This window comes from Miniopterus schreibersii (genome assembly GCF_964146895.1).
Source record: "Miniopterus schreibersii genome assembly, chromosome: 9".
Taxonomy (NCBI): Eukaryota; Metazoa; Chordata; class Mammalia; order Chiroptera; family Miniopteridae; genus Miniopterus; species Miniopterus schreibersii.
The window spans coordinates 4,935,375-4,955,335 of NC_138118.1; the positions used below are offsets into that span (position 1 = coordinate 4,935,375).

General features: G+C 43.8%; 1 protein-coding gene across 1 annotated transcript in view; it reads right to left on the reverse strand.

Moving 5' to 3' along the window:
- Positions 1-19,961, reverse strand: part of CNTNAP2 (contactin associated protein 2) — a 1,311,177-nt gene that overhangs the window by 860,612 nt on the left and 430,604 nt on the right. The window contains exon 2 of the mRNA XM_081147555.1: positions 13,392-13,502. Within this exon, the coding sequence (XP_081003681.1) occupies positions 13,392-13,502 (111 nt within the window). The remainder of the gene's footprint in view (positions 1-13,391; positions 13,503-19,961) is intronic.

The following is a 19,961-nucleotide window of genomic DNA, read 5'->3' on the forward strand; positions in this document are numbered from 1 at the left end:
TGTCCACTGAGCACTGGACAGGTGTCCAGGGAGACTATCACCTGTCTGTGAGACTGAGAAACTAATTTTGATTTTCAAATATGTCTTTATTTATTTTGGAGAGAGGAAGGAAGAGGGAGAGAGAGAAACATCAATGATGAGAGAGTCATTGATTGGCTGCCTCCTGCACATGGCCTACCGGGGACAGAGCCGGAAACCCGGGCATGTGCCCTGACCGGGAATTGAACCACCATCTTCTGGTTCACCTGTTGACACTCAACCACTGAACAATGCTGGCCGGGCGAGAAACTAAATTTTTAACTTTATTTCAATTAATTAAAAAACACCGATACTCGATTCAGTTATTAGAGGGCATTTAAAGTATTTTGGGAACACTTGGGTATGTGAGACTACCTTTTCAACCATAACTTTTATGAAATTTAAATACAGATTGAGTATTTCTGATGAGAATTTAACTTGTGAAGTAAGATGTGTTATCAGGGTAAAATACACACCATATGTGAAAAAGTTAGTATAAAAAGCAACATGTCAAATTAATAATGTTGATCACACATTGAAATGAGAATATTTTCATATATTAGGTTGAATAGAACATATCATAAAATATCTCTAACCTTTTTTTAAAAAAAACAAACTTTTGCAATATGGAAACTGGATAATTCAAAATTGCATGGGTGGGTTGCTTTATATTTTATCAGACAGCACTGCCATCAACTGTGATGTGATTGATGACCTTTAGAATGATACAGTACACAACCTGCAAAAACATTTACTGACTTTATCACTGCCATCGCCTTCACATCATGCCCCAGCCGGGCCTTAGCTGTGAGCTACTTAATGAAAGCTCATTGCTTTATATAAAACGAAATCTAGCTGGTATTCAATAAATTGGAATGAGGGAGTATATAAGAAAGAAGGAAGGAAGGAAAGAAAACATTTTGTCTGCCCCACAAGGAAACTCAGGTCCCTCAAAGGACCAATGGGGGAGAAACTCATTAATAATCCCCTCCACTGAGCGAGACAAGTGCCTGTGGCTTCGGATGGACACTCAGAGGCCACATGAGCCTTCTCCAAAATCGGAGATGGCAACCCTCGGCAGTGTGCTTCAGACAGACACTGCCTCTCATCATAATGGGGACCTCATCTCAGAGGCCCCACAAAGCTCCCCGGTCAACTCTTCAGATGCCGAGGTCTGACATGCAGATAAGTGTTGAGTGCGGCGGGGGCAAGTTTATTGAATGACTGGGCTCCACCAGGCCCTCTGAAGTCAGCAGCATCTCAAGTTTATTCTGATACTTAGTCTTGTCTATGAGGCTCTTCCAGGTCTTGACCTGTGTCACCGCACATTAGAGCTATGGGAGAGGCCACGGCTGAAAGAATCGATGCCTGTATCTCAGTCCCTTATTATCACTCCCATAGAATTGGCCCCTGTCCACTTGTTCGAATCGCTTCTTTAAAAAGACATAGCCAAATGTACGGTGTGAGCCTTGTTTTCTTGGAGGTCCTTTGCAAAAAATTTAAAATGTAGATTTATAGATATGCAGCAGACAGGGTGTTTTTTAAGCAATTTTTTGTTCTTTCTTTTAAACACAGGAGGCCTTAGTAATAAAGGAAAAAAAAAAAGATGGGTGATGTTCTCTCCCAGCCTGAATTACTCCGAGTTGCATAAGCGTCTATGCATAATGCATGTGTAAGTGAGGCGCCTGAGACCCGAGCAGCGGCCCTATTCCGTGCGGCACTGAGAGGCAGGCTCCTCCTCGGCAGTGGGCCTTTCACTTGTCCCCTCTGCCTCCGTCACTCCCACTGTCGCGTGTGAAACTAGCAAGATAGCACTTCAGACTTGCTGAAGGAATCAATCTCACTTTATTTTTTTTTCTGTACCAGTTAAGCCGTCCAAACGGGGGGAAAAGTGGTAGGGTGAGTTCCCTAGGAGTTGGGAACGAAGTGAGCCTTACATCTCGATCGACCCCACGCACAGAGATAGAATCCCAGGGATTCAGACTTGAGACTCAGTGAGAAGTCTACTTGAATTCAAATTGCTGGCTCCGCAGAAGCTGATGACCATGTTTCAGGCTGTGAACGCATCTTGCCTGTCTCTCTCTCCGTGAATCCTTGCCGTGTTGTTGATAAATTGCTAAGGAGAACTGATGATTTCCAAATGCATGTCCTATCAATAGGAAGAGACGTTCCAGAGACCTCACAATAAATTAATGTGGAATTACAATAACAACAACAACAACGAAAACCCAGCATTTCCTCTGTGTTTTGCTCATTGAATAGTAGGCCTTGCCTGCTTCTTCCCAGCAAGTGGCAGAGAGGGTCCTGCCTGGCATCTCTAGGCCCATCCATCCATATTGAACCACAGGAAATTGGACTACAGACTGAGGGAACCAAAGCCTGTCTCCAGACCCCGTAGAGAAATCCCTCACTAAATCATGCAATTAAGTCAGTATTTTTGCTGGAATTGCATTGTTTGGAATTGCAAGATCCCTAAAACTGGGCCACCTGGGTGCTTCCTCCAAGTCTGATGACCACTGTCTGAGAGCATGGGACTCATACCAGGACGAGGTAAGGCTGCTTACAGGTTATATTATAGTCTCTCTCCTTCCTCCTGATGCCCAGTTAGTGCTAGTCCTTTGGTTATAAAACCAATAAACACTGTTTGTTGTTCAAAACACAACTGTCTGGTTTCAGATTTCTCTTTTCATTGTGCAAACTCAAATACAACAGTTTGAATGGAAAGCCAAAGACACTTATTGCTTCTCTGCCATTCTCTTTAGGAAATTATTTCCCATCATAAATGGTTAAGACTTGAATTATTTCTAGAGAAGACTGACACTAACACCTTGAAAACAACTGCTCTGGCTTCACGTATCCCAGGCCCTGACACGTGGGAGATTGGGGAACAGTGCATCGGTTCCCTTGGCCGTCTCCACAGGTTTGCAGAGAATATGGTCATTCTACTAAAAAATAAGAAACTGGAAGGCAAAAAGGAAGGACGCCGAGTCTGCACTTGGGCTGGAAGCAGCGGCTCAGTCATCGGTAACAATCCCACAGCGGGACATTGTTATTAGTCCTGCCAGGTTGTTTCCATCTCATCCCAAACAGAGACCCGGGTGACGGCGTATCTCGCAGGTCTCAGACATTTCCTATTTCGTGGCTGACTTCTGTTTCTGTTTTTCATTCGCTTTCACTTCGTACTGACTTACTGCTTTCTCTCCATGTGTGTTTTGAATATTAAGAGTGTTGGCAACTAAAAAAAATATATTGCTTCTGTCAGGTTCGAGCACCTCGGTGCTGCACATCAGTAGTTTGTTCTCTGCTGGGAGACAGGCTGTTGGTCTCTTGTTTTGCTCCAATCTTTGCTGTTCTCACATATATAATATTTCAAGTACAGCTATGTCCCTGCTGCCTACCACCTCACCTCATACAAATTCAGAAATGAGGCTGAAGAAGCCCAGGTGCTGGCTACCCTTTTAGTGAAGGAAAACAAAGATGGGTCCTTAAAAAATATAGTGTTATATGTAAATATTTAAAACATTATCTCTATAACTCTGATTATTTCAAACAAAGCTAATAAGGATACAAAGAAATGGCAAAGTTGGTATATACTTCTCAAAAACAAAATAGAGACGTGTCTGTGTTCTAAAATACCAGCGGGAAAACTTAAATTATGCCCTCTAACCAGCTCAAATATGATTCCAGCTTTTCTTAGAGAACAGGTCACGCGGGCAGGGAAGACGTGGAAAATAGAACAGTGAGTGATTTTAAAGTCAGAAGAGTGTGTTTCAAATGCTCAAATCTGCTGTTAGCTGCGGCCTTGGTCAGGAATCGAAACTTTCTTGAATTTTTTTAATTTACAAAACTGAATTTTGTTACTTCTAAATTCTTCCCTGGGGTTTCTGCAGGGACCAGAGGGGATGTTGGGTACACGCAGAGGCATGAGACATAGGGCTGGTGTTAAGCTCACGCGCAGCGTCCTGGGGTCAGGAAAGTACGTCTACACCCCAATACTGCAGACTAAGTTCTGAGACAGACATGGAAACATGTGCACCTTGAAAAAGGGACGGATACCTGTCTATCCATCAGTGACGACTTTTTAAAAAGGTGAAACCGGAACTCACTACCTAAGGACAAGCAACCTGCAAATGTTGAAGCCCTGGCCTGGCCGGGTGGCTCAGGTATTGGGAGCATCGCCCTGGGCACCCACCAAAAGGCTGGAGGCTCAGTTCTAGTCAGGAGACACACCTAGGCCGTGGGTTCAATCCCTGGTCTGGGTGCGTACGGGAGGCCAAAAGGATCGATGTTTCTCTCTCTCTCCCTTTCGCTGTCTCTAAAACCAATATAAAGCAACAACATATCCTTGGGTGAGGGTTTTTAAAAAAGAGTTGAAGCCCTGTATGAAGAATGATTGCACAATAAAACCTGGAGGCCAGAGAGAACTGCTCATAATTTAATACACTTTGGACATAGGTGTGGAAGGACTGGGGTGGGGGAAGTGGTGACACCCTCTGGCTTTCTGGCCTCCCTGGACTTGCTAAAGTTGCCAGCCCTCCCACAATGGGGAAGGTAATCCATTCTGCCCTCCTGCGCCTCTCTCCCGACCATACCATCCAAAAGCTCAGGTTACTCCTACTGGGAACCTATCTGACCCCACAGGAATGTGTAGCTTTATCCAAATGGAAAAGAACTGTCTCTAATATCATAGAGGAGTGAAGGCTACAGAAGCCTGTGGTTTCAACCTCTCTTTTTAGAAAATTAGGGGAGTCAACAATGTGGTAAAGTCCTCACTTAAGTACATCAATAGGTTCTATGACTTTAAACCGAATGGCGTTTAATGAAAATCAATTTTACCATAGGCTAACTGATAGAAACAAGAGTTAGTAAGTGCCTGGGGCATGTCATCAGTGTTATAATGAAACAACCCTGAACTAAAGGACATGACTGGAGGGCCTGCAGGACTTGTCAGTGCCTTACCAATGGAGCCTACATGGCTTATCTAGAGTTCCAAGCCTCAGCTGAGAGCCAAGCACAGCTAAGGAAACAAGGACACTCAGATCAATAAGCCACTGAGATACAGAGGCGCCAGAATCCCCAAAGCCTGTGTGACTGCATCGCTCACACACGCTCAGGCTCAAACTTTCCATTACAGAATAATTCACCCCGGAGGCAGAACGGCCTTCTGCCCGCTGGGGTCTGCGGCTGTGCGGGCGGCAGATATAACTCAGACAAGGATCCTCCAACAGATACAAAGGACGTAAATTCCAGAAGCCGCCGAGAAGCAAAACAAAGCCAAATGAAGGCCCACAGCACGGATTCCTTGCATCGCCGAGGAAACGAAAAGAGCCAGGGAAAAAAGTAAGATGAAAGTGACCTTCGGGTGGAAACCTGAGGGATAAACTTCCTACCTTCTGTGTTTACATTTTAATGCCAAAGAGGCAAGAACAATAAAAGTAGACAGTCCTAAATGCCATGGTTTATGGCCGGCAGTATTCGTGTCAAACATACGCCTCCGTTTTAAAGCGAGGGACCCAGTGAACAGCCGAGTGCTCGTTTGCAGAGGAGAGAAAAGGCAGGATGCTAACAAAGGCTGGGCTGCTCTGAATTGTTATTAGTGGCAATATTTTTAGAATTCGCTTGGAATGCATGGGTATAAAGGGAGGTAATCTAATTTTTTTTTTTTTTATTCTTCCAAAAGAAAATTGTGTGAAAAAGTCATTAATTTGCCCAAGGTATTAAGACAAGGGGCTATTCATTCTAATAAGTGTGACCTAACCAGGTTGCTAATAGAGCCATAACTAGATTAAATCTTTCCTATGGTCTTGGAAATAATTTGGTTGGGTTTTTGTTTTTTTTTCTTTCTCTTATTGAATGAAATAAGGGAAAGGAGGCAAATAGGCAAAAGCAGGGAGCTTTTTCTAATTATAGAAGAGCAGATACTGAAGTATGATGCAGTCATTCATCTGGAATGGAGGAAATGTAATCATAAGGGTGAAGTATATTTTCACAAGTGCAGTTAGTTGGGCCCTACTCTGTCTAATAAATGGACCCTGTGCAGTGCCCCTCCACGGGCAGAGTCCTTCATGGGTCGGCTGATGGGAGACTCCCAGACAGTGACATTGGACATGCCCTGCTCATTTCTAGCCTTTGTTTCTCTCGAAGGCTACACAGTGGTGCCACTGAAACACAGAATGTATTCCTCATGGGTTAGACACAAGATATAGGGACCCATAGGATGCGTCCTGTCACCTACAGGCACCTGTTAGCACCTGGATGCAGCGGCTCAACTGGGAGGCTCGTCTATGCAAAAAGCATCCTGAGATGAAGGGCGTGTTTTAGCAACTCAGCATCTCCATCCTGAGGGGCCTGTGTGGCAGTTTGCCGGCGCTGATACCATGGGGCCATTTCCCAATTGTTCTGCTTGTACGTTTCATAAAACTGATATTAACTTGTATTTATTTATCAATGATGATCATAATGTTTGCTACTATTATCTATTCTCTCTCACTATCTGGACCACAATTAGCTACATCAGTGATTAGATAACGTCTCATGTTTTGGAAACCGAAAAGTGTTAGGGAATATGCACTCTTAATTTAACAAGTCATGCAACGTAGAAGCAATGAGCACTTGAAGTTTAAAACTGGTAGAATAGCCCTGGCTAGTTTGGCTCAGTGGTTAGAGCATCGACCCTCAGACTGAAGGGTCCCAGGTTCGATTTCAGCCAAGGGCAGGGACCTCAGTTGCAGGCTCGATCCCCGGCCCTGGTTGGGGCACGTGCAGGAGGCAACCAGTCAATGTGTCTCTTTCACATCAGTGTTTCTCTCTCTCTCTCCCTTCTACTCTCTCTGAAAAGCAATGGAAAAAATATCCTCAGGTGAGGATTACAAAAATACTCATTAAAAAAAATATTCTTTGAGAGCCACACACGTACAGTACCGTGTTAAGAAAGTGCTTTGAGGTTGTGTGAAGAACTGTTTTAGGATGAATACTTCTGCTATGCCACAAAGCATTCATTATAACTTCCCCACTTTCCTAGCAGAGATGTGAAAAATATTAAAGCCTCTCTTTGAATAAAATTAGCCAATATCAAAGGGATAATTAAACATTTAACCTACAAAACATACTATTGGTATATATTCCAGAATGGTTTAGAAAGAAACATTCAGCTTGTAAAACCTTTATTGGATAAACGCCCTCTCCCAGATACCCTGGCTATTTGCAAAGCTATTAAATAGGAAGCATCTGTACCCGTGGAGGTAGAAGTGACGCGGGTCACTAAGACCCTGCAGTGGTCGGTTAAAATCAAGACCAAGAAACTGTGACTAATCCTGGTCCCCAGGTGAGGGTGTTCCGAGAACACCCTAGAGGTGATCTTAGTCCAAGTTTCTCTTTTACTAATTTTTTAAAAATATGTTTTTACTGACTTCAGAGAGAGGAAGGGAGAGGGAGGGAGAGACAGAAACATCAATGATGGGAGAGAATCTTCGATCGGCTGCCCCCTGCACGCTCCCTACTGAGGTCTGAGCCTGAAACCCGGGGATGTGCCCTGACCTGGAATCGAACCGGTGACCTCCTGGGTCATGGGTTGATGCACGACCACTGAGCCACACCTGCTGGGCCCAAGTTTCTCTTTACAGAAGTGAGGTAACTGAGCAAATTAAACCAAGGGAAGAAGGGGCCCAAGATCTCTGCAAGGGCAAAGGGGAAATTTAGTCCCTCTAACTCTGCACCGCCTAATCTACAAAGATGTACTTATTCTGGACGTCTTCGCAAAATAAATATTTACTTAAATATATTTCTTTGCTAGTTCAGACGTGATGCTTCCCCATCCCATTTGCCCTAAACTTTATAAGGCAAGTACCAAATAGCATGGTTTTCAATATTGCCTGTAAGTAAAACTACAAGGCATATATTACAAAGATAGATTACAGATGTGTTAGTTGATGATCCTCAATTTTCCCATTCTTTTGGACAATCAACTGTTAATCCTGTGATATAAGAAGAGTGTCAGGAAGTTAATATCCCAGAGCCGTTCCACAGACTGCAGTGGCGGTTAATGTAGAAGCACCAATTCTCATCTGGCTCATGGTTTCCTCTCAGACAAATATGAAGATCTTTGCTACAAACCTAGCAGAAGAGCAATTTCCTTAAAATAATTAACTACCAGCTCTTCATCTCAAATGCCCCAAACCTAAATGCTCCCTTTTTCTAATTAACTCTAGTTCACTCCGCTAAACCCCAAATCATCTCCCATCACACTATTATCAAAGACCCATGGACACACTGTATTTCTAAGCATATTAAACAAACCCTACTAAAACCCTTAATGTACAGAGTGTTTGGCTAAGTTTTAGAAGAGCGCCTCCCAGACTGAAAGTGTGCTCTGCTGGCCCTAGAGATGCCTGTGATGAAGACACAGAGGGTCTCAGGATCCCCTAGACCTCCAAGCTCAGCATCTGCCTGGCTGACTTGACTGTGGCTACGTGCATTCTATGTGTGGGTGCAGAGAGCCCAGGAACATCACACACCTCGGGAGACAGTGTTCTGTGGGAAATGCTGCACAGCCCAGCATAGGTTTCTATGGGGGAGCACAAAAGAAGGGATTAGCATTCCAACATTATAAAATTTGATGCCACAGCAGAAAATAGCAATAGTATTTGCAAATGAAAAAGGCATGTCTAAGCAAATTATGAGCCATTTCCTGGCGGATCCAGTTTTAATATTCTATCATAACAAGTGTCAATCATACGAATGCATCAGGTATTGTACATTTAGTTTGTTAAAGCTTCCAGTGGAGCCAAAATTTTGATTTATATTTGAGAATTGAAGTTAAAAGAACAAATTAAAACATACTATAGAGTCAGATGGCAACTCTCATCCAATTGAAAAGGTGAAAACGAAGACCTACTGATGGCTTTAAAAGACATCATTTAAATATATATTTTTGCAAACAGAACTTATAGGGCTGAGGGGGGAAAATAAACATTTTTTAAAAAAAATATGTTTTTATTGTTTGTTTTTTGTAGAAAGAGAGGAAGGGAGAGGGAGAGGGAGAAGGAGAGGGAGAGGGAGAGAGAGAAATGTTAATGTGGGAGAGAAACATCAATCCGTTGTCTCTTGTACACTCCACAGCTGGGGACTGAACCCGCAACCTGGGCACCTGCCCTGACCGGGAATGGAACGAGCGCGCTCCTGGTGCACAGGGTGACACTCAGCCAACTGAGCCACGCCAGCCAGGGCAATAAACATTGTTTTAAAATTCTTTCGAATGCCTGGAAAATTTCTTTTTGGCTTTTCTGAAGATCATAAAATTAATAAAGATTATATGGGACTCTATAAAATCTAATTCAAATGATATAAAGATAATAGGAAAAAAATAACACTTTAAAATCACTGACAAACTCTTTTATTTGAATGGAAGGGAATTTAAGGTGAAAAGACTTGGGCGACATTTAAGTTGATGTGAAGTAGGGGTCTAATAATGTGAAACTCATTAAAATGTTTTTATCTTTCAATTATTCTATCACTTTTTGCTTAGATGATGATAGGGAAAACACACACACAGTAGCGAATATACAAATTTTAGCAATCGCTTTTTAGGGACGCACTGTCTTAGTAATGACAAGGGTATTTCATTCAGTTGCTTTAAAACATTCATATCTGCATTAATTTTTGGAGTTGAGGGCAATTGATGGCAAAGAGACTGATATTTATGCAACACTTTTGGTAGATTATTTCATACGGTCTTCACCACAGCTCTGTTAAATTGTGTCATTGATTCATGTTAAAATATAAAGACTTCCAAGATTATTCTGATATAATTATTAATAGAACTCTCTCGCTGTCCAAAGTTCCTGGCCTAGGTGATAAATTATAGAGCACCCACAGGAATCAGGAGGCTGAGACGCAGAAAGTTTAAATAATTGACTAATGCCGTGCTCATCCCTGGCTGGTTCCATATTAGAGCCTAGTCATGCATGAAGACAAGGTGTTCCTGTCCCATGCCCAGCACTGCCTGAGCGCCGGCGACACCAGCAGGTGTTTCCAGAAGACCGAGTCCAAGATGAGGAAGCATGGCCAGGCCAGCCGGGAACGTCCAAGATCCTGAAACGCCGCATTAGAAAGCCAGCCTTCTGCACGTCCCTGCTCCCAGGGCTGTAGTCTGAAAAGGCCAACGCTCCCAGGAGAAGTAGCCCTTCGGCCAAGGAATTCATAATAAAGGGAAAATGCATTAGCAGGGAGCAGATTAAGAGACATACTGAGTAAAGGGCAGAGGCTGCCCAAGGGAAGGAGGGAAGGAGGGAAGGAGGGAAAGAGCGGGATAGGACATGCCCGCCTGGACAGAAGCTCAGCAGCTGGGAAGACGAGTCTATCTCACAATTGAGGCCTTGCTGGGATAGTCTAAGGAAAGAGCTCCCTCATGGAGGCCAAGGCTCCTACTCCATCCGCAGATGCTGGCTGCCAGCGGTGGGCGGCCAGGAACGGGACAGGGAATCGGGGGGAGGGGGGAGAGGGCAGACCCCCGGCTCAAGGAGGGCCAGTGTCCTCAGGGAGGCACTGGGGTGGCTTTCCCAATTCATAGTGCATCAGCTCCGGTTTTGGATTTAATAAGCTGTGACAGGTCCTTTTATTATTTAGAGCAGGAAAGGGGAGCCAGAATAGAAATAAGACAAGAAGGTACTTAAAAGCACAAAGAAGGGACATGATAATTCAGAGTGTCATAAAGGAGAGACAACTTTGCTTTCCAGTAGCAGCAGGGACAGACCCTCTGCAGAGCAGAGGAAGCGTGATTATTTGTGGAGCCACCTAGCAGCCTGCAAGAGGCGGTGCCACAATGTGCTGGACGGGACCAGACATGTGACCAGAAGAAGAGGTTGGTATTATTGTTAATTACTAACACTCCCGACCTTGGGCAACAGGAAGCAGAGAGTGATGAAAGCAATGACTTGACCAAGCCAAGACATCAAGGCGTTGCGGCGGTGATGAACTTCAGCGGTGCTTTTTAAGGGAAGGTGAAGACCGTAGTTCTCTTTAAGATACAAGGGGGGACATTCAGGGACCTGCCCCTGCGGTCCTTCCCGATGTTTGTGATACAGCTATTCCCCCCAGAAGCGATCGTCAATTATGTGGCCTACAAATGCAACCTGTTCTCCCTGCCGGTATCAAAAATGAGAGAGATGAGCTGCTGGCCAGACAGCTAAGAAACTTTTGTTTTATAGTCTTTTGCTTTCGAAACAACTTTCTTTTCGGAAATTCACTGTATCTATATCTATAACTACAGATATGGAGATATAGGTACATATTCTAGAAACTAGAGAGAAGGCTATTATAGACACGTTCCTCCAATCCCAGCATCCAGGGTAAAATAAAGTTAATTTTGGATGGCTCACTGTACATACATGAGTATTAAATAGCCAAGAAGCTCTAAATAACTGAAAGTGGCACCTTGTACTATTTTAAAACAAAACCTATTTTAATGTAACTTTCCTTAAATTGAGTCTAACAACCAAAAAACCAGTGATGTTTCTTCACGAAAATATTAATTATAAAAAACCAAAGACAAATAAATCTGCTCTTAAAGTTAGAGCTTCTGTGGCCTCCTACTCTGAAAAGTTAGGGGGAAAACAGCACCCCTGCAATTCCCATAATTAGGCATTTTATACATCGTGCATCTATAAAATGTATACTCTGTTCCACAACTGTAATTTCTACGTTGATTAGCCACAGGTATGTTTCAGTGAATTCACTGGCCAGCACCGATCATCTGGCCGTTTTTTCTTTCATTCATCTCGCTGCTGGTCAGGCTGCAGGATCTATATTCTCAAAGAGGCTGTGGGCTCTACGTGCCCTGATTTGCCCAAACTCGCCAAGGTCAAAATGCATCCGTCGTATTTCCTCAGAAAACTGTCCTAAAAAACGTTTCTGTGAGTCCCTTTCTTCCTGCGGCAGTTGCTGGAGGCCTCTGGGCATCAGGCGGCTTCTTTGAGAGGAGCCCGCGCCCTCTGGACACCTGGGCCCGTGTGTCACCCCCTTATCCCCTCCTTTGTGTCCTGCCCTCATGGCCTCGCTCCAGGCCCTGTGAACCACACTGCTGGTTCCGAGACCCCGGCTCCTCGCTTTGTGTTTCTGTGTCTACCTTACATTCTGGTGGTGGTGTCGGCGACGCTGACAGAAGACGGATGCACTCGAACATCTGCTCGTTTCACATGTTCAAGCAGAGCTTTTGATGGTTCGGGGTAACTCAGGAGCCCCCGCATGTCCATGACCTGAGGACCAGCAGGCTGGACCAAGAGCAGCTGGTTAATGTTACTTTCAAATACCAGCTGGGCCTATTTAAATGCGCCCCCCCCTTCCATGCCCCTCTGCGCCCGTGCATCTGTGCCCACCTCCCTCTTCCTCCCACCTACCCTCTCTCCCTGGGCCTTTCTGAGTCCCTCAGTCCCCTTTCCTGATGCCACTTTTTCTTTCCTCCCCTTTCCTTCCGATTTTGGGTTTCCTTCTCCCCCTTTCTGCCCCTTTTGTTTATGTTTTTCCCTTCCTCCCTCCCCTGCCCCCTTCCCTCCCTCCCCCCCTTCCTGGCCTTCCCTCTATATTTATTCACGTTTATTTTTCCTGAAGCGCCTGTGATTTGAGTTTAGCGTTCCCTGTTGCACGGAATAAAAATGATGGTCTTTGTTGGTTAATTCTTATTAATCCAAGGAAAATACCGTGCTCTTTCCCCCTTTTAAGTTGTTGCTCATGGATATCTGCATGTGTCCCTTTGAAGCAAAAGGGTTTTAAGTTTCCGTCCTTAATCACCCTTTTCTGCCCTCTGTGCAATGCGGCCTACTTTGAAATTACCGTTTACTAATTAATACCACGGCTTTAAAGTTGAAAAAATGCATAACTGCTTTTTACGCAGCTGTAACACCAAAGTTAAATTCAGCGTACTGGGGGAGAAACTGCGAAGGGTCGTGATATTTTATGCTGCGTGTTCAACAGTAACTAAGTTGTATATTAATAAAGAGAAAAAAGCAGTATACAAATATTCTGTTTCGCACACTGTACACATATCTGGAATCAGCTCTTTTTAACTTCTCAGTGATTTCCTGATTAGTGAGAATTTCCTTAACACAGAATTATGTCCTTCTGAATTCATTATCGCCTGCAACTCCAAAAAACTCCTCCTGTTTCATTTATCATTTCTTACTTCCAGCCCAAATTTTCACTCCCAAATAGTGGCTGCAAAAGAGGGTTACGGTATCTTTGGGTCTGTTAATAGACGTAGGAAGAATAAATTTGGGTGCCTGCTAAGGGCTGCCATGAAGACATATGTTAGAACTACAGCTGTAAATACAGCATTTCTTCCTTCACACACTGGTTGACATAGGACAGGAGAGCGGCCTTACCCCCTCGCTTGTTGATCTTGGCGTAGCCCGGAGAATAGCTCGCGGACATGGAGGTGGAGCTGCTGAAGGCCACGTGGGAGAGCCCGGACACGAGGGGCTCATCACATTTTTCTGTAAAAAAAAAAAAAAGAGAGAGAGGCCATTAATAAAAACCTTTATACAACGATTGTTGTGGTTTCTGTTAAAAATAGTTACCAACCGCAGCACAAATTTAAAAATCTATGATAGGACAATTTAGCAAACGATCAGAATTTAGGCAAGTCCACTATGACATCCCAACAAATCACAGCGACGGTTTAAACCACCTTCTGGTTTTCAAGGGTTATAACTACGGCCCGGTGCTTTACTGCCGAGGGCCTCGATTCGGACCTGCTGTCTCAGGACCGTGAGCGAGGGGGAGCTTGTTTACTGAACAGCCTTTGCACCCTGGCAGCTCCTGACAATCTTCATCAGAGGAGGAGAGGACTCCAAACACCGAGGCTGGAGGAGGGGAGGCCGGGAAGACTCCTACCCAAACGAAAAGACTAAGAAATAGGCGTCAGGAAGGGGGAACACAATAATGCCCAACTTGAAAAGCATCTAAAATGCATCAGTTCCCATAGCTGAACAGTCAACCGTGCCGGTGCCAGGTGGTCCTTCCATTCCTTTCCTTGCTTGGCTCCTATGGTGCCGCTCAGTTTTTTGTGCTCCTCCCTCTGTACAAACTTGTTCCCCGAATCCTTTGATGGATCTTTCTCATTTTATTTACGTCTAAATTGTAAAGGACCCAGGACTCAGCCCTTGGGTTTCTTCTCCATCTACTCTCATTGCCCGAGAGGCTGCACCAAGGCCTGCGTCATCTCCTACTGGAACATCCCAAAGCTGCCACCGCTCATCACCTGGCCACCAGCCATCAGCAAGACCACAGAGCCTTCCTGCTTCCTCCCTTGTCCCCTTATCGCCCTTCTGAACATAGCAACCAAAGGGACACTATTAAAAATTTAAGGGGGAAATGTCACTTCTGGGCTTAAAATATCCACCGGCTCCTGCTCTCAATCCCTCGGAATAAAGTCCGACACCCTCCAAAGGCCGCAGTGGCCACTGCGCCGGCCTCATCTCATTCCTGCATCCTGGTCCATGACTGTCCAGCCACCATGCCTGCCCCCGCCCCCCTCAGCCTTCACAATGACTATTTCAGCTGCCACAAGGCTCCACCCTCACTCCTCCCAGGCTCTGCTCAATGTCACCTTTCCTTGCTGCAGACAAGCTTAAGTCCACCTGGGTGAAAGAGCATGAAGCTGCCACCATCACTCTCTGTACCCACAGCTGCCCCATTTTCCTGCAGGGCACTGAGAGCCACCTGACACGTTATGTTTCTACTCATCTAATTGTTTAGCCGACTGGGAGCTACATGGGAATAAAGTTTTTAATAGATTGCTTAATGCTTACACGAATGAATGAATGAATGAATGAATGAATGAGTGACCTCAGCGTCCTGGAGCACGCTGCTCAATTACAATGTGGCGCAAAGTCCGATTCGTAGAGAGATGCTCTTTAAGTCCCTGAGAAATGTCAGTAGGCGCCCAGTCCTCCTCTCAGCGACGCAGAGATCACCCTGCATATTCTAGAATGGTTTCCAGCTCACATGTTTATAAACAGAAAAAAATATTAGCAAATGAAGGAATGAACGAACTAGTTTTCTTACAAAGTCACTCAGGTGGAGTTATGTCCCCAATGATCATGGGGAAATGAATTATTATTCATTATCTCATCCCTCAAGTGGGTACAAATCTGAAGTTAAAATGAACAAATCCATCCTTGTAAAACATTGTTAGATTTCTTATTTCTCTTAGGTGCACTGCAGGCGCCTCTGGGAAACATGGCATGTGCGTATGGATACGTTCCCCAGGAAGCTGAAGGTAAATGGATAAACACAGGAACATAAAATTTACTTATTTCTCTTTTTAAATGTTTTTATTGATTTTGGAGAGAGAAGAAGTGAGAGGGAGAGAGAGAAACATCAATGTGAAGCATCCGTGAGAAGCTGCCTCCTTCACGCCCCCTACTGGCTGGAACCGAAACAGTGACCTTTTGGTTCCTGGGTCATCACTCAACCACTGAGCAGCACCAGCCAGGCTAAAATTTATTTTTAAAATATCAGCTCACAAAGCAGGTGTCTAAAGTGAAGAATTTCATATTAATTGTTTTCAAAAATGTATTATTCAGCCCGTCCGACGTGGCTCAGCGGTTGAGCATTGACCTAGGGTCCAGGAGATCGCAGTTTGATTCCCGGTCAGGGCACATGCCCGGGTTGCGGGCTTGATCCCCAGAAATAAGAATATTAAAAATAAATAAATAAAATGTGTTATTCAGTATGCCCAAATAAATAAAACCTTGATGCCCTATCTCCTGCCACTTTGGAGTCTAACTTTTAATACTATTTTGTCACAGTTCTGCATTTAACTGGAGGAATGTCACTTCTAAAGCCCCCATTATATTAAGAGTTGCTGATGTTCATTCATTTCCCATTCATTCAAATATGCACCAAGCACCTATGCTGTGCCAGGCACAGAAAATGTAGCAACAGATGAACTTGACAACTTTCCTGTCCTCGTGGAATTTAACGTTTTCGTGGAAAGAAAGAGACTAAAAAGTAAAAGGGAAATTTATATTATGAGATGGTGATAAATACTACAGAGACCTTAATATGAAAGAGGGGCAGGGAGTTTTGGGGCGCCTAGAGGTTGAGGGGGTTGCTACCTAGAAAAAAAAGCCTCTTTCATCAGGTGACATTGGAGAAATGATCTGAAACAAATGAGGGCTGAGCCCTGTCAGAAACCTACAGCATCGTGCTGGGAGAAACTTCCTCAGTCCAAACCTGCTCCATAGGCTGACAATGAGTCATGCATTTTCCAAAAGCCAGCATTCAATGCATACATACTGTGACAGAGAAAGTAATTAAAATAGAGTTGATGAATAATTGATTAAATGACCCATTAGCTAAATTTAAATTTAGAACGTAAATAGAACATTTCTAAAACCTGAAGATAGTTTATCCATATTACATTTTTTAAAAAATTTGACTTTGGGAACAAATCATCCTAATACCAAAATTTAAATTTAAAACTATTTTTTTTTAAATCATATAATTCATAACAAAATTAGAATAAAATTGGGATCATGAAATCTAAGAGCAAATAGATTATCTGGATTTTTTGTAAAAGGTGGCAGTAAAATTATCAGAATGTAGGCACTAGCAATCTCACATTCTAAGCTGAGACTGAATTTATACCCATATAATAACCAAAACTGCTACATGTGCTGTATGTTTTCTTGAAAGACTTTGAATTACATATATTTATTGAGATTTTACTCTATGCCTTGTACTGTTCTAAACATGCAGCATATAAAACTAAAATATGTACCATTTGACCTTTTCTAGAAAAAGTTTCCCAAACTCTGGTCCAGTATAAAAAAATATTCCAGGTAACCAGGAAGGATACTGATTAGTGATCACTTATGGCATCAAATAATGTATAAATAATAATAGAACCTAAAGAAGTGAGGACTATAGTGGAAAGAAGGTTAAAAATAGTCTAGAAAAAAGGAACAGCTTAAGCAAAATCACGGAGGCCAAACGGGTATGACATTTCCCAGAGACGGCTGCCATTCCACTCCATGCAGGGACAAGGTGCCATATTGACTATTACGATGAACCATCCAGTTTTATTTCCAACTGTAACAATAGTTATGACACGTTCCATAGTCCAAAGAGCCAGCTCGCTGTTGTGTTAGAACACGTGTCTCAATATTCTGCAGATATTAAATGCTAGGAAGTCAGGCAAATTCCTGCAGAAAGTTACAATTTTTATAAAGCAGGGAGGGAGGGAATGCAAACATTTGAAATAATTTAGTATTGTATTTTCCCGTACCGGGATGTCTTCCAAAACCGCAGCTACACAGCGACGGCAAATATTTGGTCTCTGGTGAAGTTCCCTTCCAGAGAATCTTGGATGAAAACTGGAGGAGCAGATGGGCCTTGAGTTTTATTTTCAAGTAATTTCAGTCAATCAGGAAGGCAGAGTAGCTGTAAGAATTCTGTTCTAATTCAATAACGGCTATTCCCTTTCACCTAAGGGAGGTGGGGTCTCTATTGACAAGGGACACGGGCAGGAGTCTGCAAGGTCAAAGGACGTCAGAACCCACAGAACGGACATTAGAGATGGCATTCAATCATGTTGCTACTTAAAATAATGTAAAAATTTCACAACGATATGTTTTAAAACTATAGCACTTAAAATACGTGTTATATCACACATTTGGAAACATAAACCCAATACAAAGAAAAAAAAAATAAGAAGAGCAAATGACTCCAGAACCAAACAGTGCGATCAGGACAGGAGCTCTAGCAGCATCCTCAGCTGCACCTTCGGGAAAAAGCTATTAAGAAAGCACATTCTCGGTACAATGCAGCACTTAATGGTCTCCTTATGTCCCGTGCACTCAGCTCCTCACTTTTGAAGCTGGAACGTCTCTGCCTCGGGTTTTATGGCTGTTTTCCTCCACAGTCAGGACAAATTTAAGAGTCCAAACCTCCCTCTACACTCTCCGGTTCCAATCAATGCTCTTGATGGCCAAAACCATCTTGAATTTCAAGTTGAACGCTCGGCCTCCTTTCCTTCCCTAGCTCCCCTGGAGCATCTCAGGGCTTCCAAGAGATGCTCTGCCTTCCTCCCAGGTTCCTTTCAGGGCCGGAGGCCCCAGGACTGCACGTTGCCTCCTGTTCCTGAGTTTCCACGCTCTGCCCGCCCGGCCACGTGCCTGCCTATTGCCGACCGCTGCATTCGCCAGCCTGAGGGTGCAGCTCCCCCTGAACCCACCTAACGGGCACGGGGCCCGACTACAGCTTCCTGCGCGCCTAGAGAGACCCTGCTCGTGGTTACACTGCTCCAGGGACGCTGGGAAGCTCCTTGGGCGGAGGAAGTGCGATTTCCTGGCCAGCCTAACGGGGAGTCTCGGGATTTGAATGAAGAGGAGACCCAAGTCATGACGCAGGTGCTCCCCGAGTGATCGCCGAGATTAATGAAGCCGGTGACGGTCTTCACGAATTACAGGCAGCCATGCTCTGACCAAGGGAAGGCTGGCGTGGGACCTAGTGCGGCCGTATTCCAGAAACTTTACTCCCAAGATTACGATTTCTATTTTATTTTTCTATTTCCTTTTCAAGAAAGAAGGGAGGGGGGGAAGAAAAAAAGCAAGGCATAGCACTAATAATACCTTCACAACCTGCTTCTGGATAGCTGTGGCAGGCCCACTATTTTTACCCCCCATAAACCTGGGCTGCTGGTCAGGTTTATGGGGGGTATTTTCGAGCACTTCGAAAATACAGAAGTATTTTCTTTCCATACACTGAGAAATGTGGTGCTCTGTCTTTTCTCAACACTCATTACCTGAGTAGGCGCTGTATCTTCCACCTCTGAACTTGGCTAACTTTAGCATTCTATCAAAAATCAAAAACCAACTTAGATCATTCCACATGGCATCTGTGGAGACCTCGTAGCCCAATAGCGTTTTTAAGGGTGTGTAGTAATCATATCTGAAAGCCACATTTTCTTTAAATTTAATAATTTATAGTACCAAATATTCAAGTATTGTATTAATTCTTCAATAATATGTGAAAAATACAGGAAATAGAAATAGGATATTCTCTTCCAATATTTGTTATAAAATTTTTGGCACAGTTGAGATCCGTATTTTTACCTTACCATTGTCTAATACATATTTTCTCAGGGTAATAGTGACTTTCAGAGGTAGCATTAGCTTGAGGTTGCAGAGGGAGAGAGAACATGCCCCTCAAGGCCAAAAGATCTAGGTTTTATCTCCATCAGCATGAATTTGGATGATTTAATCTAATCTTATCTTATCCACAGTCTCCTCAGGTTTTCCATGATTCCAAAAGTCTTTTTCCATAGCAATAGAAAATAAACTGTTTAAAAAAATCAGTGTTACAAGAGTATATTAGAAAAACTGCTCTCCTTACGGCAAAAAAATCACTGAATCCAACTCGTCTATTTTATGTGTCTTCCCTTCCATGGGGTAAGAAAAAATCTGACCACTTCGATGTTATTAGGAGACGTGCGGAGCCGGGGAATGAACCCAATGCGACATAAATAGATTTTATCCGAAGGGAGTCTAGACATGGAGTGTCCTCGAAATACAGACATAAAAGCACAGACTCACATCTTTTTTGTTGTTGTTGCTGTTGTTAATCCTTACATGAGGATATTTTTCCCATTGATTTTTAGAGAGAGTGGAAAGGGGGGAGAGAGAAATCTGGATGCAAAAGAGACATATTGATCGGTTGCCTGTCACACCCGCCCTGACCAGGGCTGGGGATCTTACCTGCAGCCCAGGTCCATGCCCTTGACTGGGGATTGAATCTGCGACCCTTCGGTGCCTGGGCCCATGCTCTAGCCACCGAGCCACACGGGCCAGGGCTAGATTCATACCTTTTAACTAAAAGGAAGAGCTTCCTGAAGCTATAAATAGGGGCTGGAAGGGAAAACCCCACACACTCAGCCGCCCGATGCA